This window comes from Stegodyphus dumicola, chromosome 3 (assembly GCF_044657685.1).
Source record: "Stegodyphus dumicola isolate Sdum_Otavi_A_Nest chromosome 3, ASM4465768v1".
Lineage (NCBI taxonomy): Eukaryota > Metazoa > Arthropoda > Arachnida > Araneae > Eresidae > Stegodyphus > Stegodyphus dumicola.
The window spans coordinates 37968202-37994124 of NC_140770.1; the positions used below are offsets into that span (position 1 = coordinate 37968202).

A 25923-nucleotide genomic window follows, 5' to 3' on the forward strand; every position below is an offset into this window, starting at 1 on the left:
AGAACACAATCTGTGATATGGAATTCGAGGATTGGTGGTAAAAACATAACAGGAAATCACCATAAGTTACACATACTGCATAAATTAAACACTAAATACTTAAAAAAAAAAAAAAAAAAAAAAAAAAACTAAGACTAATGAGCTTCAATTTAGTTAATAAATTTCAATCTAGAACAGGCAGCCCACAATTTGCTAATGAAACAGTTGCCTGATGGTTCAAAAATCACTCAAGCCTGGACTGGAATTCATTAAGGTAGAAGCATTTTAATCTCACATCATTTATTAAAAATGATTTGCCAGTTGATATTATCCAGGCTGCAGTCACATAATTTAGGACAGAAGATTAATAATTTTCGAGATATGATTTGATTGTTATTAGCAGCAGATTTATATGATTAAAAATTCTAACACTGTAGCCATACAAATTTAGTCCTTGAAAAGCATAAATGGGGTTATCAAATCTAATAATGTACGAGGCTTTTCCAAGAAATGAGATTACCACTGGAGGGTTCCTAGCCAAAAAATGTTACCTTTAGAGCATTGTTCCTTGTATGGTTTCTCCAAAGAACTGGTTTTCGTATTAGTCAACCAATCAGATAGCCTGAGAATAAAAATTCTATAAAATATTTCCTTCAACGCACAGTTGAGGGTATACTGTAGATGTGATACTAGTTCAAGAACAAATTGAACATCCAGGAACATGGTAAGAAAAGTCTAAAAACTCACTAAATTAAACTAAATATTACTGCTTTTGTCCCAGACTATTAATCCTATTCCTTTTATTAACAACATTAGATGGAGACCGATGGCTTACTTTCTTTAATTTTTATTAATCTGTTTTCATTTTATTTATTTCTTATAAACATCTTTAAAGGGTGACTTAAGAAGAATTTTATTAACTGAAAAATTAAGAAGTTGATTCACTAATTCAAATTAAATTTTTATCATGTTAGTTAATTCCCACTAAAAATTTGACAAAAGAAAAAAAATTCTTTTTCCTCATTTAACAAAGAAAATACATACTGTATTTATTATTTTTTGTGCCAAAATCATCTGTATTTCTTTTTTATGTAAAAAAGCACTTGCCTGCATTTCTAACTATTGCAGTTCCACTAAACACCAGTGGTTATTGTCCTACTGTCCACCTCTTATCAGTGCTCATTGGACAAAGTTCCCTGGCCTAACCTGTTTCCTTGGATTCATTCAGAATCCTTTATGAATAGGTCAGAGTAGGGGGAGAATCATTTGTTTATTTATTATCAACTTTCTTAGAATTTCAGAAAAAACTTTCTTAGTACAGATTGTAGAGAGCTGTACCAGTTTTGCCTGCAGTGTAGACAGGTTAATGTGCTCTAGTTTTTCTTAATCACAATGTGCTGTGAACGTGTAAAAATTCAGGATGTCTACACATGGAAAATAAAATCTCTAACTTTGGAGATAAAGGTAGAAGTTTTAAAGAAAGTAGAGAATGGCGAATATAAAACAAAGTTAGCAGCTGACTATTGAATTAAAAAAATAATCTTGTTTACTTATTTGAAGAACAAGAAATCAATTCTAAATTTGCTAGAGGAAGGAAACGCATGAGAAATGCATCCCAAGAAGATTTAGAAAAAGCTCTACTGCCATGGCTCCAGGAGGCTAGATCTCGAAATTTTCTGATAAATGGACCCCTGCTGCAAATGAAGGCTGTTGAATTGGCAAGTTGAATGGATACTGAAGATTTTAAATGCAGTGATGGATGGCTTCTCAGTTTAAGTCAAGGCACAATATTTTTTTATTATACTGTATGTGGCCAAAGCTCTGATGTAAATGAAGACGTATACACTAATTTCAACATGAAACCGTCAGGACTTTTCTCTACTTAACTTATGAAAAGATATTTTTTAATGAACAAATCTGCATTTTTTAATAAACTCTTGCCAAATTGTCAAATAAACATTGCATTTTAAAGGGGATGCTTGCGTAGAAGGTACAAGCAGTAAACAGAGGATTACAGCTTTAGTTTGTGCTAATATGGATGGGAGCAAAGAGCTGAAATTATTAGTGATTGGAAAGTCAAAAATTTCACTGTGTTTTAAAGAAATTCGAACACTGCCAGTTGATTATGTATCCAATACAAAAGCATGGATGACATGAGACATCTTCAGTAACTGCTTAAAAGGAATAGATAAGCAGTTTTTGGGGGGTTAATTCTGAGCAGTTAATTCTCTTACTTGTGGATAATGCAATCTGCCACAATAACCTTTCAGAACCGAGTTCCATACAGGTTGAATATTTGCCGCCAAACACAACTGCGAAGCTACAACCAATGGATAAAGGAATCATCCAGAATTTTAAAACAAATAATCATAAGAGACTTTTACAACAAATCATTTCTTCTTTAAAACTATGACATTACTCTGCTGACAGCTATAAATGATCTATAAGCCACATCAGATGCTGTTAAAAAAAGCACAATTAGTAACTGCTACAGTCATGCTAAATTCTAAATTTATGCACGTCGAAGACATCAATTATGTCAAAGAATGTGATGATATTGATATAGCTTTCTTTTAATTAAAAAAATATTAAAGGTGCTAATGCAACTTTTTCTGATTATGCAAGGGTAGATGAAGATTTGGAAGTCTGTGGACAACTGAGTGATGATGACATAATAAAATCTATCCAATAAGATGAAAAAGAAGAGACCTTTTTGGATTCAGAGAGAATGCAGAGACTGTTAAGCATCCTAATGTTCAAGCCATAATGGACTCTATAAAAACTCTGAGTGTATTTATAAGCCATAATAAACTCTGAAAGTATTTATTCAGATTGAGTCTTCTTTTGAAAATTAATTGAATGTTTAATTCAAATTGAGAAGCTGGCTAAAAAATATAGGCATAATAAACAAAACCAAACATCCATTTTACAGTTTTCTACAAAAGTGTAATTCATATTTTTAATTAAAGTTTACTTTCTACAGCATATCTTCTGCTTCATTTTATAATCAAGGTACATTTTTATTGCTTTTTAATATGTTTAATTTTAGATAGCATAGTATAATATATTATATGGAATTATACATACTAAGAGATTTTTTTCTTCTTCAGTGATACACTTTTAAAGTATTTTTTCTCTCAACAAGTTCGATAATTCAAAATCTTTTCTGAAAACTTTCGTGTTTGAATTAATGAGCTTCCACTGTAATACAATTTTTATATAGATAAACTACATAGTTCTTAAAGCAAATTAATGCAAATAATAGCAAGAGTTTAATGAATGAAATGAAAAAAATATATGTATTTTCTCTGTACTCTTTTTAAATGTATTAACTTTCCTTTCTCCTCATCAATTTATCAACGTCACAAATATTTAAAACAGGAAAAGAAGCAGCATCTATCATACATTTTTCTTAACATTTGAACTCATTACTCAAAACATAAATTGATAATTAAAAAATTATATATATATATTTATATGCATAACAAATTTTAAATAAATATTAAATTAATATAAATTTTAATTAAATAAAAATGGTATATTTTAATGAAGGTCTGTTAAGCATGGTCAATATTTACACTAACATTTACATAGTTTTTTTTATATGCAACATAATTAGAAACAGAATGGTCCTTTCATTAATTTTTCAACTGGTACTAAATCAATAAAGTATAAAATTTCCCCACAAACAATACCTTCTAAAGTATTTTTGTATTGTTCTTAGAGCTTTCAAGGCCCATATATCACTTATTGGATTACTACCTTGATATGCAGGGCGAAGCACAGGATTTTCAGGGCGAGGAGTTCTCTCATTGAAGGGAATTGCAGTGTAAGATTCAAGAGCATGGCTAAAAAAAAGAGGGGGAGGGCATTTAATCTTTAAAGTTTTTCACAGCACATCCATTATTCATTGGGTTTGAAATATTTAATAACTTGATACCATAAAACATCAAATCCTGAATAAGCTGCTACTCTGCTAGGCATATGTAGAGTATGCAAAGGATCAATTATTCCAAGTGTTGGACGAAGAGCCCGATGAGCAATCCCTAAAAATGCAATTATAGATCAAACACATTATTTACTTTTGTGTTTGAAAAAAAAGTTTAAAAAACGCTTAAAAAAAGGTTTAAAATAACAACATTATACAGATGTAAAATGAACTTTATGAGAAACATCATGAAATTTAAGAAAAAACTAATTTGCAGTTAAAACTGACATGGAAATAAATACAAAAATATTTAAATTACGGCTTACCTATAAAAAGTACTATAATATAATTCAATTTTCATACATTTTTAATGAAAAGTAGCTTTTCTAACTTATAATCAAACCTCTGCTCTCAGGCTCTTATCTCAATGAAGAATCTGAATGTATATATGTATGTATGTTCTTCAAACTGGGTAAAAATGGCACTTAAGAGTCACCAAATTTTGAGCACATTCGGTCCTCTACTTGAACATGTGCATCTTGAAGTTCGATTTTTGAATTTATTTATTTATTTACTTCATACTTTGTGTGAATTTAATGAATATTTGGTTAACAAACCCAGCAATTTAAAAGCAGTGTGTTGCATTCAGAAAAGTTTAAAATATTTATTTCAAATAAAATCAACAAACTAATTGAAATAAAATCAACAAACTGATTTAAAAGAAATATGTTGCCACATGGCAAAGTATAAGAGATTTGTCTTTCAAATTTAATCAACAAACTTACTGATTTAAAAGAAATATGTTGCCACTGCCCAAAATAAAATATTTTTATCTTCCATGCATCAGTGTTGCCATTTGGCAAAATGTAAGATGTTTTAAGTTTTCTTTCACATTTAAACTGACTTTCACAGATTAGAAATTAAGTGATTTAAAAGCAGTAAATGTAGATCTTCATCTTCATTATTAGTTCAATTACTAGTTGGACTTGTGAAATTACACTAGCTGGACATAATAAAATCATTATAGTGCATTTTTTCCACTTTGTTACAATAACTGTTTTAGTTGGCTAGCTGTGCAAATGACTAGTAGCCAGAAAAATGAAAAATCAGCAAATTCAATACAGCAAAAAATGCTTGGAAAGTAATGCATCCTATCTAAAAATAGTCACATATAATAAAACATTATTTCAAATGGGAAATAATGATTACTTATAACGCAGAACATCTAAATAAAGATACTTTTATGATTATAACAAAACAAAATTAAATCATATCTCACAGATAGTAGCTGAATAAAGGCAGAGTTATAGAGTCATACAAATCACAAGGGATTCAAATGCCCTACCTTGCAGTTACTGCTTCATTCACAAAAAATATTTGCATGTAAAGCAATTCTCATAATATTTTTTAAAATTAATTTTGTATTTTATAAAATTTCAAGAGCTTGGAAGAATTTATATGTTTGATTTTGTACCTTCTGAAATCTTATAGCACAACGGTATAATAATCTAGAACAGAAGTTCCAAAACTTTTAAGCATTGTGACCTACATTTTAGAAACTGAATTTATAATAATACATTTCCTCCTCAATGCAGTGAATTTTTTTTAGAGATAAAGAGCACATATTCTTTCAGAAAGTGGTTTTAGGAGCCCAAAAGGAACTTCAGTAAAAGAAATAATTATTTATTATTAAATTTAACTTTACAAAAAGGATTTTTAATAAGGCTTATTTTTTTCTTTCTGTGTCAAGGGTGCATTTGTTTTCGATTGCTGTTGATGTTAGCAATGCAGTCCAGGTTGCTTTGAATTATTTTCAGATGCAAAGAGTTTGACAATTGCAGCTTTTTTCAATACTTGATTTTAATTTCTACCAATGGCAAAAATGCAATTTCACAAAGGTATGGAGATGAATAAAGAAGTAATATCTTCAATGCTTAATAGAAAGAACTGGATAAGGTTGTTCGACAGATAATCAGAATTGTGTCAATTTACTGCAATTAAAACTCAGTTTTAGTAATGTATTCTTGAGCCGGTCAATAAATTATTCATCAGCTTTCAATGATATGCCAGTAGTAATGTTGCCCTGGAAGGAATCCAGTTCTTCTCTTCACAGTTTTTCATTCCTTCAGTAAAGTAAAAATTAAAATTTTCTTTTAATTTAATTAACTAAATGTCTCCAAACTAGAAAAAACCCTATTTTGAATACAATGCAAGAGCTTGAATGATGTAGCCAGAGAAATAAAGAATAACCAAATTATCACCTTTTAAGAGTTGCCAATATGTCTGAGAACATTTGATAAACATCTGTGTTGATAATTATTGTTTTCAAAGACAAATTTCTAATGCACGTCAAATCACTGAAGGCATTCATTAAAGCAATCAGCAAAATGTCTAGTTTTGGTATAAACTCCAAATATTTCAAGTAGTGTATAAATCAAGAAATTTATCTCCATCAGAAAAGCTATTTTTAATAGCAAATTTTTTATGTATTTGTGAAACATTAGTTGTATTCTTTATTTCAATATGATTTTATCATACAGGACCTATTACTGTGTTCTTTAAATTAATAATTGCATCATTGCATTCTTAAAATGTTTATACTAATTCTATTATTTCCTATCAATGCACTCTAACAATAATAATAAATCAATGTGCAAGCCTGACCATGGCAGTTTATTTCTGATGTTAATGAAATTAATTGTTTAATTTGAAGTTAACAATTTGATGCATGCATGAAATGCAAACATGCATGTGATGATTTTGCATTAAGTACCATGAATCCTTAGTGAAATTTAGAACCACAACTAAAAGTTGTTGATGGTGGTGATTTGCCACAAAGGAAGTGTAAAATAAGCAGAAAAATGTGATAGATAACTGATAAAAATATGATTAATTTATTGCTTCATGGAATTTAAAACCTTTTAGAAGAAAGAATGATTGACCAAAAACAAAAATTAAACAGGCAGATTTCATTGCATGGATATTTTAATTAGAAGTTCAGTTAGTGTTTTTTGAAATTAATGAGCAAAATTTATAATGTAAGTGTTGTAATTTTTTCTATTTTTTAATTTCTTTACATATTAATTCAAAATAAGAATGGCATTCCATATTTTTAAATAATATTTACTAATTTAAAAATAATATTTACTTAATATTCCAAAAAATAAAAATAGAAGATAAATTGTTTTTCTACGTTTTGTTTCTTTTCTATTATATGCATGTGTTCAAGATAAAGGTATATCATACAAAGATATAATCTTTCTTCCAGTCCTGAGTGCTAATGATGTGTATCCAATTCAACAAATCTGATTAATAAATTTTTTGAAACCCGAAACATTGATTTAATAAATATATCTCTGATTTGAGTTTCACTGATTAATTATGGGACAATCTTAAAAAAAATATGGTGAAAATTTCCTTCTAGGTATGCAAATACTTTGATGGCTATAATGGTGGAGCATTTTAATTCAAACAGTATCTTATATTGGAACTTACTTTTCCAAACTCTCACTAGCTACCTGAACATGTGATACGTGCACATGAATTCAAGGACCTCTGTTTTCAAGGCTTTTACTTTGCATAAATGTGTTATGACTTATTCATCATCACAAATCTATTTGTACAAGAGTTTTTGATTAATCGGTGTTTTTGTGCAGGTGAAGATGATCTTGGAAATCAGTGTAACATAGTTAATGAGATTACAAACTTGGTTCCATGTGAAATGAATTTTAGTAGCTGAAACTGGTAGGTGTGTAATAGACTTGCTTACTGAAATTGCATATCATACAAGTTCAATAATTCTAAATCCGAAGTAAATGTTTCTCCAGAATAAACTGAGATTATCATTGCTGTCAAGGGAATTCAAATGGTTAAAATTTAATGCTAACATTTCTCAGATTTCTTTAACTTGAAATATTCAATTATTCAAACTTTTTCGAATAAACAAGATTTTTTTTAAATGCTCTTTTCAATAGCTTAAGTCAAATATTATCTCCTAATCTCTTTTGCAGAATCTTTAATAGCAGAGAGATTTTTGCTCCCTTAATATTTTATATTTTTTAGTTAAATTCAAGAGTATTCTTGTTTCTATGAGTACTCAAAAATATGCTTTCTAGGAAATGGTAATATGTTTCTGTGAATATTTAAAAATATGCTTTAAAAAAAAGGCAATTTATTAGAAATACAATTTATACTTTTATTCAAATGACACAAAAATTAGCGCTTCACATTTTATGGTTTTATTCTACACTTTATAATCTATAAAAAATAAAAGAATAACAGACTTTTAAACTGTTAAATTTATTCAATTATGTTCAGTACTCTTTCACATATTATTTCTGCTCTTAAAAATATCAACAAAATGCAAATAAATCATTTCATTAGCTTTCATTATTACTTTCAAATGCCTTCTAATCTTCAAAAAAGTCATATGAATTTATGCAATTGCTATTTTATGTGACATTTTTCTACTATAAATTAAAAAAAAAAAAATCAAATATACTGCTGTAAATTTAAAATAATAATATTCTTTTAGTTATATTTCAAAACTGTTAACAAATATAAATAATTTTCATCATAAATATATGCAATAATTCCTGTGCTACTTTGTTCAATATATTTACATGTATATTCACAGAGAATTCTAATTGCTTTGTAGGTATAATTTTAGGCAGGTTTCTTTTTCCTCCTTCCCTCAATTGTAGCTCAATTTCAATTATTTATATATGACCATAAATTAATCAATTTTTTCTCTAAATACATTTAAAAAATATACATATAAAATCAATTTTAAACAAGAAAATTAATGACAGCCTACCAGTTTTTGTTTTCAGTGGCACATGATCAAATATAGCAACACCAGTGGTTTCACTCCCTGTTCCAGCAGTTGTTGGCACTAAAAATGAATAAATAACATACACTGGGAGGGGGGGAAGTGTATATTTTGCACTGAGATTGATAATACAGGACATTAGAAACATCTTTTATAATTATGCTAAATTATTGCTTTTACAATAATGCTATAAATAATAATGAATTGGCTATTTGTGAGGTTGCAGAGAAATTAAAGAATATTCTGCTTTATGCAATGATAATGCTTCTCAGGTCACATAGATGGTAAATATATTGCAGCATGCATAATATAAGGATTAAATTTTGGAAAAACTTCACTAAAACATTTCTAACTTTAATTAATAAAAAATCACTTATGAAGCAAATACTTTAGATTTTAAGAATAACACTAATGTATATTTAAATATTAATAACTATACTTAAAAAATTAAAATATTTTAAACAAATAACATAACTGCCTCTGCCTACCAACAGACTGCTTATTGACAAAATCATTAAAATACATTGCTGGTCATTAAAATTGCTACACCACAAAAGGTATATGCAACAAATGGCAAATTTGGAACAAAGGTATGGGGATATGCAAATAATGACTAGCATTCCAGCACATGTGCACAAAGCAGGTATGAATCACGTACTTAATATATGAGTAATTTATACTCAATGTCATCTAAATTAAGTATAAATGGGAAGACTGCAAGGTGGGTTTTTCATTTGGAAACTGCATCTGACCATTTGTAAAGGTCATGTTATGCCTCATATAAGAAGGAGAAACTCCTACTAGCACATACTGGAATTTCACTGCGGCCTCTCGAGACTGAGGCTTATTATTCCATGACACTACCATTCATGTTGGTTGGGATATCATGGCTGTCAAGTGAATATGGAATCATTGGATTTTGCAGAGCCATACAGAATGCCATATAAGATCTCATCAGTTCCAGGCCACCAATGCCTGAGATGACAGATATATTATCCTCTTGCCTTTGTGAAATCATATGGCTATGTTACGTAGGTTCAGAAACCGGGCTCTTGTATAGGACAACAAGTATCTGCACAGACAGTGGGACAATGTCTGCAGCACCATGGATTGTCGACACGACGACCACTGTTGCAACTTCCTTTGGCACTGCAGTAAAGACAAGTTCGCTTACAGTTGTGTGATAAACAACAATACATGTTAACGCATGTACCATGCTCTATGGTACATGCATTAACATGTATTGTTGCTATTGTATGCCTATGCTTTGACAGATGGCCTACATGATGCCATCTATAAAAAGGTAACAAATTAATACACAACTACATGCTGCCCTTATCTTCTTCCATAGAGGGTGTTTAACTGTTATACTGACCAGCAAATTTTCCAGATCTCTCGCCAATTCAGAATATCTGGCCATAGATTACCAAAAGACTGGCACACCTAAGCTATTATGATTGAGGAGTTCTGACATAAAGCTGAATGGAATGAAGCACCTGGGTTTGTCATCCAAATTCAGTTTGACTCAATACCCAGCCAGATTACAGCTGTGTTACTACCAAAAAAGGCTTGTCTGTGCACTGAATTTTGCATGTTCTGTTATTTGCTTTTCTTCTTGGTTTAGCAATTTTATAGGCCAGTAGTGTATGTGCATAGCTATGAATGCGATAACATTTTTTATTCATAATTTGTTTATACATTATTAGAATTCAACATATGTTCATCATAGCTATTACTGGCCCTTATCAAATCATGCTATTGAAAGAGTAAAATGAATGAAGAGATAAATAAAACATAATAAAGAAAAATATAGTCTTTATTCAAAGAAATATATAATTTTTGTAATATATTGTAATATATTCCCTACTTTTAATAATATCTACAGCTGCATTTACATCACATTTGAGAGATTCGTAATTAAATAATGATATAAATATATTATTTATATGAATGTGTTACTATATTGAAAATGAAAATAGCATGTATAATAAATAAATTATTTCACTAATGCAGAATATCTAACTACTCTGTGAATAATATAATACCACAGAGCTAAATAAATATAAGAGAAACAAAATATAAGAATATATTGAAATATAGTCCAATACCGAAAATCCGCTGACCTGAAAATCTGCCAACTCCTGAAATCTGCAGTGCCTCTCAAAATATAAACATTCAGTTTATAGGTTCCGGAAACCGTAACATTGAGTACAAAATATTGAAGAAAAAATACTTACTGAATAATGACGTCATAATTACAGAATAATAATGAGCCATAATGGAAAATACCAAATTATTGACATCATGATAAAAGTTCTTTACCATCTAATTTGCATCGAGGTAAAAAAGCAGATGATTCACTCACTCTTCTTTCAAGTTCACGATTCATGTTGTTATATTTTCTGAGCTTTGTTATTTCACAAGATTATTTAGTGCTGCCTTTTTTTTTAACCCAGATATTTTGTGGATAAATTAAGAATATTTTAAATTTCAGCCCTTTTTAATACAATGACAGATAAGAAACGCACTCATGATTTTACTGCTTGCAACGTTGAAAAACGTAAACACGTTGCATTGACGGTTAATGCAAAAAGTGCAAATTCTGCAAAAGATGGGGAAAGTTCCAGTCCTCGGTTTATAGCAGAATCGTATGGAATTGCGACATGAGTGTGTATGATATACAGAAAAATAAAGAAAAGCTGTTGCAATTTTACAGCAACAGTGATTTTAATACCAGAATCCGAAACCGGAAATCTTTGCATGAGGCGAAATCGGCAAACCTGGATGCTGTGTACATATAATACAATGAATAATATAATCAGTTTATATATGTAATAATAATTTAATGCATATAATAAATTATTTCAATAATGTATATAATAATTTAATTAAATGTATCTAATACGCCTTATTTATTTTGCACTTTTTATTTATCTTTTCTGTCCTGAAATCTGCAAAATCCTAAAATCCGCACAACCTCTTGTCCCAAGCTTTGCAGATTTCTGGACTTTTTCTGTATATGAAAAATATTATAAAATCAACAGAAAACTATTACAGTCAAAAGTCTTTAATCCGGACTCGTCGGGACTTCGGCGATTCCGGATTATCGATTTTTCCGGATTATAGATCATCAGTTTAAATCTGGTAAGATGGCATGCAGAAATTATAAAATTAAAAATATGAAACCGTAATTTATAAAATAATGAGCAATTATGATCTAAAGGGTATCAAAATTTACCAAAAAAGAAGCCTAATATTTATTTGTTTACTTTATTAAACATTTCTTTCAACGCGCGGATGCGTAAAGCATACCTTACGCATAGCCGAAATTAGAAAATTGCAACCAGAAAACTATTTGATTTGTATTCGTGATATTTATAATGACGAGGAATTTTATTTAAATCATATCAAAGACGGAGTACATCGAAATTAAATACTACATTTAGTAAGGAATTATAAGCCGAATAATAAATACTACATATAATAAAATAAAAACATCTGCCCTGAAGATAACGATAGTGTTGACAAATCAACTTCCAGTTCATTGCGCGCCGCGACGTCCCCCCCCCCCGCGCAGAGCAGCGTGAAATTGATAAACAGATTTCGGAACGGTTAGATAAACAAAGAATATGCCTTTATCCATTTTTTGTAGCAATTCGTTTTTTGTTTGATGGACATCGAAACATACTTTCGTTTTCTAGATCCTTTGGGAGCTCCAGCATCGGATATTCTATTTGACATAATCGAAAGTTCAAGCTTACTTTTACAAAATTGCTCTTACAGTCTGCAAAAAATAATAAGCCGGATCCAATTCGAAGATTAAAGAACAACGCAATCATCAACATTAACTGAAATAGATAATTAGATAATTTTAGCTTATACCGTCCGTTATATATTAAACGCGCACGCGAAAACGTATTCTGCACTTGCGCAGACGCATATGCGCAGTCGTAAATGTCTTGTGCGCACGAGTAAAACGCCTATGCGCATGCGTCAATGCGGCGCATGCGCAGAAAGATTTTAGCTTTGAGGTCCGGATTATAGATCATTCCGGATTATGGGTGTCCGAATTAACGACTTTTGACTGTACTATCAATCATAATAATTAAGCATAGGAAAGAAACAGAAACATTAATGAATTGACTACAAATGAGAATTGCTCACCAGCTATTAATGGCTTCAGGTTGCATGTAACAGGCTTTCCTTTTCCAATTGGTGCATTCACATAATCTAAAAACTCTGCTTCAGGATCACTGGAGTACAAATTGGCAGCTTTGCATGTATCAATCACAGAACCACCTCCAACAGCAACAAATGCATCATATTGTTTCTTCTTAGCGAATGAGATAGCTTGTTCGAAACTGCGATTTGAATTCAGAACACACATGTAAAAAAGAAGCATTAAATTAAGAGAAAAGTAATTTATTACTAAAAGAGGAAAATATTAATAATATTACTAAATTTCTTCATCAAGATAGTTTGTGATATAAAATGAAAAATAAATTAAACTGTTCACCATGTAAAAAAAATGTGCAATTGTTATGATATACAAAAGTTGAACCCCTCTATAACAAATCCCACATATAATGAATTAACCTTCTGATCCCATTCAATTTCTTACATAATTAATGTTATTTTATGCAGCTATACAGATAACCCTCCTATAACATGATAGATAGGTTCCTAAAAAATACCATGTTGTGTGAAACCATGTTGTACGAGATCCAGAGCCAGTACGAAAAAGGGGAGTTATGTTCCGAAAACTTATTAAAACCAAGTATTTTTTTTAATTCTACATAAATAACTTTAATTTTTATTAAAAATATAAATGTATGTACAACACAAAACAAAAAATATTATTTTAATTTAATGCAACTTTAATTTAATTAATTTCTTTCTCGTCATTACTCAGTATAATCAACCGAGAACGTTTTTCGGTGGAATGATTTAAAAAAATATTAATTAGGCAAATTTCTACACTTAAAAATATAAGCAGCACTACTACTTCAAGAAGAGAGAAGTTCTGTTCTTTCATGACCTAGTTTAGAAACTATGTAATCATTTCCAAGGAAATATGGAAACAGTCACATGATGATGATATATGAAATGATATTTCGTAGTCATTTCATTAGCCTTACGACAGAGAATTATTTTTAAAGAACTTAAGCTTGTCATTATTTTACATGTATGATTTATTTTATTATATGTATAGGAGAAACAATACAAAATAAAAACATAAATTTCAAAAGATTAGTCAATGGGCTGACTATTTCGCTATCCATTGATACTAAAACTCTTCATTAGTTCATTCAGAAACTTCTATTTGGGACAATACCATAACATTTCAGCAGTCTTTTCTGACTTGGCACTAAAAATGCCTGCACTTCCATTGGAATCATAGGACAGAGAAATGCCATAACTTAATCAGAGAAACTCTGTGGCCACATCAAAAGACAAAGAGACAAGGCCAAAAAAATGTTTTCCCACAGAATGTAGATCATCATCTTAATATGTATGACTCCTCAGAAAATTTTCACTGTTTGCACTCATACGTAGATGGTCGTGACATCGTTTTTCAGCTCCATGATTAACAGGAATGAACATGAATTCCTAACAATAGATAACAATATTTTCTTATATTTTGTACACTTTTTTAACAATTTAGAATATAACAGAATTTAAGAACTGGTGTTTAAAGTTATAACGAAATTTAGTGTGCTATTCTTTTGTTATCTACTTTCTGCTCTGTTATATATATTAGTAATCCATTTTAAAGTTGATTTTATTTTTCTTATTAGTTTATGTTCTCTCCCAAGTCAGATTTCACATTTAGGGCTTTATTTCTTTTTATTTATCACCCCTTTTTATCTTTGCTACATTTTTTACTTAGTGTTCATATCAGTAGAATCTGAAAAATAGAAACAATATAAATTTGTTTTAAGAAATATTTACAATGAAAAATTTGCATGATATGCTCTTGGAATTTTAATATATACATTCTATTAAATTGCCATAAAAAGAGGATTGGAAAAAAATGCTACAGAAACAGTGGTAAGGGTTTCAAGATAAGATTAAAATTTTCATTTAAATTAATCTTAATTTTAATACTGATATTAAAATAAAAATCTTCATCAGCACATTCAGATTTAATTCTTTTAATGAATAGGAAGCTTCTGGGAAAATCTAGCACATTAAAAAAGTCTGTTTGGTACAAGTTTGATTGATATCGTTTGCCATTTTGCAAACAAACTTTTTACACAGTTTTATTTAGCTTTTTATTTTTAGGGCCAAATCTGGAAATTCTTTTTTATATGTAAGTGTTATTTTGTCAAGTATTAAACTATTGCCAAGCTGTTACAATTTAGCATCAGTTATGGATAAGTATGATAACATCAACTCTTTTCTTTGATGTAACTCTGATTGATACTCTATAAGCTACTTTTTATACTTATAAAGAAGAATATAAATTAGCTATAGTTGCTACACATTTTTTCTGGCATTTTGATAACATGATTAAAATTTAGGAATTGCCTTCTATAGAAAAGCAAGCAGTGGATTAATATTTAAGTTATGGCATTCAGCTATAAAAAAGATACTTGTTAATTACTGGACAAGATATGCTTAGCTGAATATGGCTGATAAAACACAGGTTGGAATAATTACCAGGAAGAAATCTGTACTGAAAGCATTTTAAGCAATGCTTTTGTTAAAACTAAGGGATCTAACAAACTAGTAGAAATTGATGAAAGTCTTTTTACAAAGTGCAGTAACAAAGCAGATAGAATACTGATTGTTCATTTTCCTCCGAGTGGTGTGGGTTTTTAGATATGTCACGAGGATTTAAATGTCATTTATTAGCTATATTTGCATAATTACTTATTTTAGTCTCTATTTTCATAAAATGACATTCATTATAAGATGACATTTGCATTATCAAAGAAAGTAAGAAAAGGAAAATATCTTTAATTATCTGTTAATATATACAAAGTCATTAAAAAAATTCATGACTGAATGTTTTCCCACAGAATGAAGCCAGTCATAGTGCTCAGAGGATTAAATAAAGAAGTATCAAATCCTTTAGAATTCTGCAGCAATGACTGGTATAACATTGACATGATATCCACTATCTTTGATGACCAACAGTAGTCAACTTTCATGATCAACAGCATAATATAGTACCTTTTTTTTTTTTTTTTTTCCCAGTCTCCTTCTACAGACATAATTTTCTAAAATTCTGCACAAGCATGTATTCCTTAAATACTGTACAGAAACTTTTTTCAAAATATGGTATAGATTTTTTTTTCTTTAATTTAAAGCTGATGTTTTTTTCCTTAATTTCCAAACTAATTTCTGCCACCTTTTAAACTTTGCACCACTGAATAGATTGAAAAATAATATTCCAAATGACAGTTTTTCCAACTTTCTCACTTGATATACCAAATTTCACAATTTTTGAGAAAATATTCTGTTTTCTTAGTTATCGTCAGATTGCTAACAATGAAAGATTTTTTATATTCTTCATAGTTAGCATTCCCATGGTTTTGAAAGATGATGTGAGTGAGTTTCTAAATCACACAGAAATTTAAATGAATTGAATGAAATCTTGTGCCTTTTATTATACAGAAGGTTCTTGAAAGTTGATGATGTCACATACTTTGTTGCATGTCGATTAAAGAGAATAATTTTCCTAATTTCAGCGACTTCCTTTCTTTTTTACTTTTCTCCCAGTCTATGAACTTAAAAGTATAAAACAATATTCTACATAAAAAAATTACAATTTTTTTCCATCATGATCTTAATAGTTACATATATAAAATATAGGGCCAATAAAAATTGTATTAGGACAGTAACAGAATTTCAAAGGTATGTTAGGTTAGTTTTTTTTGGTTTCAATATCGTTTATTGGATTACGGCAAAGCACTGCACTCGAGGGCTATCTGTCTTAAGGGAAAGACACCTTCATGGAGGATTTTCTCAGGGAAATTGGCTCATATACATGTTAAACATGGGTGAAAACCATGAAAACACCCTCAGCCAGCCTGTTCACAGGATTCTAACTTTGGACTGAACTACCAGTGTTCAGCGACTTTATCGTTGGCCACTCGTGGGCCAAAGAAAACTAGTTTATGTCTTTATTACCCATGGGGAAAACCACAGAAAACTAACATGCAGCCAATCTGTTTATCTGCATTCAAAGCTATTTCAGACCATCAATATTCAGCAGCCACTAGTGAAGTCCATAACTTATACAATATGTAATTTTAACAGTCCATAACTTATACAATATGATCATATGTAATTTTTATATCACCTTCTCAAATGATGTAATTAAATGGAAAGGAAGGATGGAAATGGTCATCTTCGGAATCTTATGTACAGTTTCCAGTTACAGGTCGCCCTTCAGAATTGTCTTTTTCTTAACTGATCTTTCCCTCATGACAGCTATAAAAATGACAGTACGAGCAATGACTACCAAAAATGTCTAATTTCACTCCATCCATTTAAAAAAAAAAGATTTTGCCACCTAAATTTTCCTTAACTCTGCTTTTAATAATCTTTCTCTCTCATTAGCAACTATATTGCAGCACTCAAATTATTTTTATTTACATTACAGTGCCTTCCAAATATGAGACCAGCGATACTACCAGTGCTTCTAAATTTAAGAGAAGCTATGGTATCTTATTGATTAAAGAGAATGGCAAATTTTGAATGAACAGAACAACAGAAGGGGAAAAATAATCATACACAGAAACTAACAGGTTTTATGGCAATGGTGAATCTTGTTAAATATTGAAGCATAAGAAAAAAATTCATTTTAGTTTTCTGCTGCACTGCAAACTGCAAAAATTACTGCCATATCACAGGATAAAATGCTAATAAAAGCAGAGAAAGGCCTTAAGTTTTTTACTGGAAAGCATGAACATTAAAAAAGTAACCTGTTGACACAAAGAGATTGGGGGGGAGAGAGAAAGACATTGGGGACATGATTATTTTTCCCCTTCTGTTGTTCTGTTCATTCAAAATTTCTGTGTTCTCTTTAATCATATGATACCATTGCTTCTCTTAAATTTAGAAGCACTGATAGTATCACTGGTTTCACATTTGGAAGCCACTGTAATGTAAATAAAAAAATGTTGAGTGCTGCAACAAAGATTTGCTAATGAGAAAAGAAAGATTGTTAAAGACAGAGTTAAGGGAAATTTAGTGCAAAAATCTCTTTTTTTAAGGGATGGAGTGAAATTAGATGGGAGAGGGAGAGAAGGAAAAAAAAAGAGAGAAACAGGGTTAAAAAAAAAGATGGGTTAAAAGAGAAAAACAACCTTTTTTATATTAAGCAAAGGATGCTGCATTGGTTTAGGAAGATGTTTAACGTCAAAAACATTCAAATTGTACGAGAAGCTACACTGGTCAATAAGGAAGTAGTTGCCATGTTTCCAAACCAGTTTGTGTTTGCTGTTATCCACAATATGTCTTAGAATAAGTTACCAGTGGCTTCAGGCATACTACTCTACATAAAAATAATTCCATTCAATTCCCTTAAATTTCTCTTTGACATTCTTAATTTGACATTTGTCATTGTTAGCAGCCTTATGATTTTATTTCTAATAACATATGACCAAGCATACTGTAGCAATTAAAAAAAATATTTTTACCATATAGTGCTTAAGTTTTAAAGTTTTTTTTTAAATATATATATATATATATATATTTCATTTTTTACTATAAACTCTTTTTTAGCTTAATATTTTTGTGAATGCTTTAATACTTTTATACTTCCCATAGAAATTATTTTATCTTCTCTGCTTTATGCAAAGAATTAATATATTGCTAACATTATAAAATTAGCTTCTATTCACTAAGCAAAACCAATAGTAATGCTTTCTTCTTTATCCCAAAAGCAACTGATTATTGAGTAGTGTATAAAACATCATAATGAAGAAATACATAAAATAAATACCTCACATTAGTTGGTTCAATGCGAACTTTATCAAAGACATCATACTCTATTCCATGTTTATGAATGGAGTCCAAAGTTTCAGTCATCGGAGGAAGGGTGCTTATATTAGAATCTGTCATCAACAACACTTTTTTAGCATTTAAATTTTTCAAGTCCTAAACAAAATATTCAAATTAATAAGTATATACATGCAAATGTATAAATATACATATAAATAAATTTATATTTCATATTTTTCTTAATACAATTCAAGTATATGTTTATATTTCATTGTTCACTATCAAAAACATTACATAATTTGTAAAAATACAAATGACATGAATTTTTCAATATTTTTATTTATAGATTATAAAACACTATAATGAATGCAATCCAGAATAATTAGTTCTGATAAATTTTATTTGAAAACACAACTAATTAAAAATATGAATCATAAGGAAAATTAAACATCAAACAAGTTTTACTACCAGCAGCTTAAAAATTCTAGGATCAGGAATTACTTCACTGTTAATTAACTATTGAGCTAAACTTATTTGAATGATTCTTATCAACTGAATTTAATCTTTGATATTTAAGTACTATGGACCCAAATCAATTTTTCAAACAGACTTATCAAAAGAAATGACAAATATTAGCTACAGAGAAATATTCACTCTTGAGTTTCAATTAATCTCAAAACTAATGAGTAAATATGATTTGAATACTTGCTTGAAGTATAATTTATTAAGCATTTAACTACAAGATACATAAGAGTAAAATTTGTAACAAGTTCTTTAAAAAACACATACAATATTGCTTAGTAATATGCAATATTACTTAAATATCAAAGATTAAATTCAGTTGATAAGAATCATTCAAATAAGTTTAGCTCAATAGTTAATTAACAGTGAAGTAATTCCTGATCCTAGAATTTTTAAGCTGCTGGTAGTAAAACTTGTTTGATGTTTAATTCTCCTTATGATTCATATTTTTAATTTCACAGATTTTTATTATACAGCATTTCCCAATACTGCACAGTTAATTTCACGGTCAGAAATACATCTGCTTGACATACTTACAATAATGAAATATTAAATGCAAAAATTCCATGCTCCAAATCTATACACTATATGCATATCTCTCCTATGTCCTTAACAAATAATCAATAGTCAGAAAACATGCCAACTAAATTTGGTCATAATAAAGCTGCTTCAATAACAGACAGATTTAATGGCTGCTTTTACATTAATGTATTAAGTGTACAAGAGATTAGATTTACAATAAGCACATTCAAAAACTAGCACAACTAATACAGTCAAAAGTCGTTAATCCGGACTCGTCGGGACTTCGGCGATTCCAGATTATCGATTTTTCCGGATTATAGATCATCAGTTTAAATCTCGTAAGATGCCATGCAGAAATTCTAAAATTAAAAATATGAAACCGTAATTTATGAAATAAAGAACAATTATGATCTAAAGGGTATCAAAATTTACACACACACACACACAAAAAAAAAAAAAAAAAAAAAAAAAAAAACTTAATATTTATTTGTTTACTTTATTAAACATTTCTTTCGATGTAAGTTGTTTAAGTTGCTACGTTTTATGTGATAATACTTTCTCTTTAATTCTATAAACAGACATAATTTCTTGTTCAGTTACAAAGTTCCCCTGTTCAAGTCCCGTTAGTTGCTGTGCCGAGAATACCGACTAACTTGTCAATCGATATTTTTTCGTTTTCACTAACCTCTCTGTCACATTCTTCATGTCTTTATCCATTTTTTCAGCAATTCCACTTTTTGTTTGTTGGACATCGAACCATACTTTCGTTTTGTAGATCCTTTGGAAGTTCCAGCATCGGAAATTCTATTTGACATAATCGAAAGTTCAAGTTTACTTTTATAAAATTGCTCTTACAGTCTGCAAAAAATAATAAGCGGGATCCAATTCGAAGATTAAGGAACAATGCAATCATTAACTGAAATAGATAATTAGATAATTTTAGCTTACACCGTCCGTTATACATTAAACGCGCAGGCGAAAACGTATTCCGCACTTGCGCACACGCATATGCGCAGTAGTCAGAGTCTTACGCGCACGCGTAAAACGCCTGTGCGCATGTGCCAACGCGGCGCATGCGCAGAAAGTTTTTAGCTTTCAGGTCTTTGAGTTATAGATCATTCCGGATTATGGGTGTCCGAATTAACGATTTTTGACTGTACTGATAAGTTAATATCACCTGATAAAGGTGAACACAGGTTACATGACTGCTTATTTCAAATATGAAATATAACTGTAACATAGCTCATCCATGAATAAAAAGCATGGTCCAATTGCACTTAAATCCACATGCATCATGTGTCATACTGAAATACCAAACAATACTTTATGTGGGTCAAGTATTGTCTGCAATGCAAGCTTTGATAGATGGGAAAATCCTGCACAGGGATAACTTCTTTTCCTTCTACACCATAATGTCTGAGTTTGCTTGTTATAAATAGCATAAATGTCTCCTGATTGTGAATTTGAGATTTAAAAGGCTGCTAAGGGTTGAGTGTGTGTGTGTGTGATTATGGCAAAGCCTCGAGGGCTATCTGCCTAAGGAGAGGGATGCCTTCGTTGAGGACTTTCTAAGGGAAACTGGCTCGTATACACGTTACACATGGAGAAAACCACGAAAACGCCCATGCAGCCAGCCCGTTCGCGGGATTCGAACCTTGGACCGAATAAAAGGCTGCTAAAGGCAAAATTCTGGTATGAAAAACTTCTTCATGACATTAACTATATCACTTATTATCTTACAAATACTACAGTTGTTAGCTAATTTCTCTTCCTGCATTTGCAAAAGCATCTTTCAATTTTCAATTTCCTATAAAATCACCGAGAAGATTGCAGGAATACAAGCCACATAAAATTTATTCCAGCTTAACCCAGCTTAATACAGCCACTTGAATAATAATATTTGCCTTCATCCACCTTTTTAAAATACATGATATTTTTTATAAAACTGGAAGGTAATCAAATTTTTTAAATATAAATAAATGAAAGATTGTAAAGTTTTTGCTTGAAAGAAAACAATTTTGCCTGCAGGCATATTACACACTTTTAAATATTCCAACAGAACTGTATCTGAGTTTTCTTGTTAATCTAAACACTTCACTGCTATTTCTAGACATTTAAGACTTACACTATTTAAGGGACTTAAATTACTATCATACTTTTTTTTTCAATCTCTAGATATAATGCTAGACTTCATTTGCATATTTAAATATTTTTTTTTATTTCCAATGGCTGGGCAAAAAGTTACAAAGAACTAAAATCTTACAAACAAAGGGTTACACACAATAGATCTAAGAACAAAATGACCGAAGTCATTGCCTAAAAAGCTCTCTTGCTTCCTAGTATCTCAACTCTTCTAAGACCACGAAGAGCCCCACACTGAAGCAGGGTGGTTCCTGTCTATTTCTTCTTCAGAATTACAAAGTGGGCCAATCAGATCACCTGAAATGCCTACGTGGTGCAGGTGGGCGGCAATGCAATCATGTCCTGTAGACAGACGGAAAGCCGCGACTACATAATATCTTGGATTATTGGGAATAAGAGATGGATTTATCATTCTTCAACTTTTGAACGCTGTAAAAGTCTCAAGATTTTGTATATTAGACGTAAATAAACTTACAAACAGTTAACATACAGACTTACAGACGTAAACACAGTTTGATCCTCCAATAAGAAATGACTGTATTAGGATGTTGTAGTAAATTGGCACCTCTTTTTGCAAGTAAGCCTGCTTGTTCATACCCCAAAGGCCCGAATGGACAGGCACCCACTGGAGAATGATTTGTTTCCCCTTTAAAGTGAGAGTTCTCAAGAATTCTTGACATTGCAAAATTTCAGGTGTTAATGGGCGTTCAGCAGAGCTAATTGACTGAATGGCTATGTGAGAATAGAAAAAAAAAATGACTGCTTTTGCAAACTTGTAATGAATAGCTAAGAACTGCTGTAAGGCTATACAGATGGCTACTAATTCGCCATCAAAGAAGGTACCAATGTATTGTGGAGCAATTCATAATGACAGCGATGAAGCTGTACACTCCGACGTTAATTTCCCCCTCACCCCCGCTAACTGTGATTGGACTTGATCCAAAAAGAAGGAGAAACTTTCTCTCTTTGTATGACTCACTTCTCGCGTTATGCAATGGACAGTAAACAACGTTTGTAATCATCTCTAGATATTTTGTTTTCTTCTAATACCTAATAAATTTGTTATTTTGTGTTCGCTAATATAATGATCATGTTCCTTACATCGGCAGCTTGGATTACACTTTATTAAGGTAAGAACTTTAATTCTGTTTCATTCATCTGCTCGTCTCGATTTAGTGAAGTTGTAACAGTAAACAAAAATGAACCACGAACACCTTCAACAATAGATTATGAGACCGACAGTATGTTTACTTCAACTAAACGCATAAAATATGTTGAGATAAGCTATCAAGAATAAAAAAACAGAAAAGATACTTTGTCATAAATTACCGCTGGATAATCCGAAAAAGGAAATAGCCAAGCCTGTCTTCAAAAGCGAAACAAAACTGCATAGTTGTGTACTGCGCACTCGAAATACAGAAGCAGAAATGGCTACTAGCTGCGAAAATAAATATTTGATCATGAAACTAAACAATAACAATTATCAAGTATGGAAATACAAACTCGAAATGATCCTGAGAAAGGAAAATTTATGGGATTTAATAGCAGATGATACACCAAAAGAAATAAATGTCGAATGGAGATGAACAAGCACAAGCTACCATTAGTTTACTCGTAGAAGACAACCAAATCGTACACATAAGAAATAAAATGACAAAGTAATATGGAATGAATTAAAGAAAATACATGAAAGAAAGAATCTTTCCAGTAAACTTTACCTTCTGAGAAAGCTGTATACGTTAAAAGCAGAAAACAAATACAAACTCGAAGAACATGTCAACAAGATGCTCGAAATCGTAGACGAACTGCGAGAAATCGGTGAAGAAATAAAGGACAGTCACATTGCAGCGCTCTTACTAAGCGGCTTACCAAAAAGCTACGAAAATCTTATTACAGCTTTAGAAGCACGCCCAGAAAAAGAACTAGCGCTGGAATACGTGAAAACGAAACTCATCGATGTATGCCTAAGAAGAAAAGAAGGCACGCGAGCAGAAGAAACGACTGCCTTCAAAACGTATTTTAACACAAAATTCAAGCATTTCAATCAACGAAGATGCAATTATTGCAAAAAAAATAGGACACTCTTTTTCTAAGAGTGCAGATTCTTAAATAACCACAAAGAAAAAGATAAAAACGAAAGTAACTTTTTTTTTCAAGAATGAAAAACAAACAAATAAAGGAAATTATGGAAATAAACAGAAAACGAAAGTTGCTGTAAACGAGGATACACATGAAGATGAAAATGAAGATAAGAATCGTGAGAAGATTGAGAATTACACGTTCGAAGTCACCAGAGAAAGAAAACTTCAAAATTCAAATTGGTCAGTTGACTCAGGTGCTACTTGTCATATGACCGATAACACAAACTTTTTCACCAAACTGGATAGAAGCAAAACTGAGCAGATAACAATTGTCAACAGCACGCAGATGAAGTCCGAAGGTATAGGAGAAGGATACTTATACTGTACAGACAACGAAGATAATGAAATAGAAGTGAGACTCGTAGATGTTCTGTACGTTCCTGACTTAGAAGAATTGATTGATATCCGTAAGAAAAATTACAAAGAAAGGATTTACAGTTGAATTTGAAAAGATATTTGCAGAATAAAGAAGAAAAATAAAAACATAGGAATTGCTAAAGCAGAAGGAAATTTATATACCTTAGTTGAATCGCAAAGAAAAACAGCCAAATTTGCAGCTGCAGAAAGAAGAGAAAATAGTATAGATCTTTGGCATAGAAGGCTAGGACACAGAAATTATGAAGCAATCAAGAGGCTAAAGAGTGATGACCTGGCAACCGGAATAAGGATTGACGGAGAAGCCAAGAAGAAAAAAGAATGCGAATGCTGTATCAGAGGCAAAATGACTGAATTGCCGTATCCCAAGCTAAACAACTATAGAGCAAAATCAGTTCTAGACTTGATACATTCAGATATTTGTGGACCAATCGGTACGACATCACTAGGAGGAAAGAAATACTTCATAACATTCATCGACGATCATTCGAGATACACAACGATCTATCTGCTAGCTACAAAAGATGAAGTTATCTCCAAATTAAAACAATTTGTAACCATGACGAAGAACAAATTTGGAAAGAAGCCAAAAGTCTTAAGAACAGACAATGGAGGAGAATATACAAGCAAAGAGATTGAAGACTACCTAAAGGAAGAGGGAATCGAACATCAAACCTCCGTAGCATATTCACCGCAACATAACGGTAGAGCGGAAAGAAAAAATCGATACTTAATGGAAATGACAAGATGCCTGCTACTCGATTCAGGACTCAAAAGAGAATTTTGGGGTGAAGCCGTAATGACAGCCACCTATCTACAAAACAGGCTACCATCAAGATCAGTTGAAAAAACACCGTATGAACAATGGAATAATAAGAAGCCGAATCTAAGCCATATCAGAGTTTTCGGCAGCACAGCTTATTGTCGAGTTCCAAAGCAGAAAAGAAGCAAACTAGACAAAAGAGCAGAAAAAGGAATTCTTGTCGGATATAGTGACCATACTAAAGGATACAGAATTTACATGCCACATGCAAACAATGTCGTGATCAGAAGAAGCGTAATATTCGATGAAAACAAAAAAGAAGAAATGCCTCATCAATTAAATGATCAGCATGAGGAAATAGAAGAATGGCCTTTTAAAGAAAATAAATTGACAGAACCACGTCCAAATGCTATTACAGAGGAAGTAATTGAAACAGAAGAAATTCCCCTATTACCGAGAAGATCCCACAGAACGACTAAAGGAATCCCACCAAACAGATTCTCATACATGGCTAAGAATGAAGAAATCAAAGTTCCTAAAGACTGGGAAGAACTGCAAACTTTTCCTACCAAAGAAAAGGAACTGTGGTTAAAATTTACGAAAGAAGAAATGGAAGCACTGAAGAGGAACAAAACATGGGAACTAGTCGATCTTCCAAAAAAAAAGAAAGCAAATGGAAACAAGTGGACATTTAAAACAAAATCCGACGCTTCAGGTAATGTTATCAGATATAAAGCTCGTTTAGTAGCTAAAGGATATTGCC

At 31.0% G+C, this 25923-nt stretch overlaps 1 protein-coding gene across 1 annotated transcript in view; it reads right to left on the reverse strand.

The window, feature by feature from the left end:
- T3dh (Type III alcohol dehydrogenase) overlaps positions 1–25923 on the reverse strand; it is a 76564-nt gene that overhangs the window by 35020 nt on the left and 15621 nt on the right. The window contains exons 5-9 of the mRNA XM_035356281.2: positions 18697–18851; positions 12903–13099; positions 8724–8801; positions 3920–4025; positions 3675–3827 (exon numbers count right to left, since the gene is read on the reverse strand). Coding sequence (XP_035212172.2) covers positions 3675–3827; positions 3920–4025; positions 8724–8801; positions 12903–13099; positions 18697–18851 — 689 coding nt within the window. The remainder of the gene's footprint in view (positions 1–3674; positions 3828–3919; positions 4026–8723; positions 8802–12902; positions 13100–18696; positions 18852–25923) is intronic.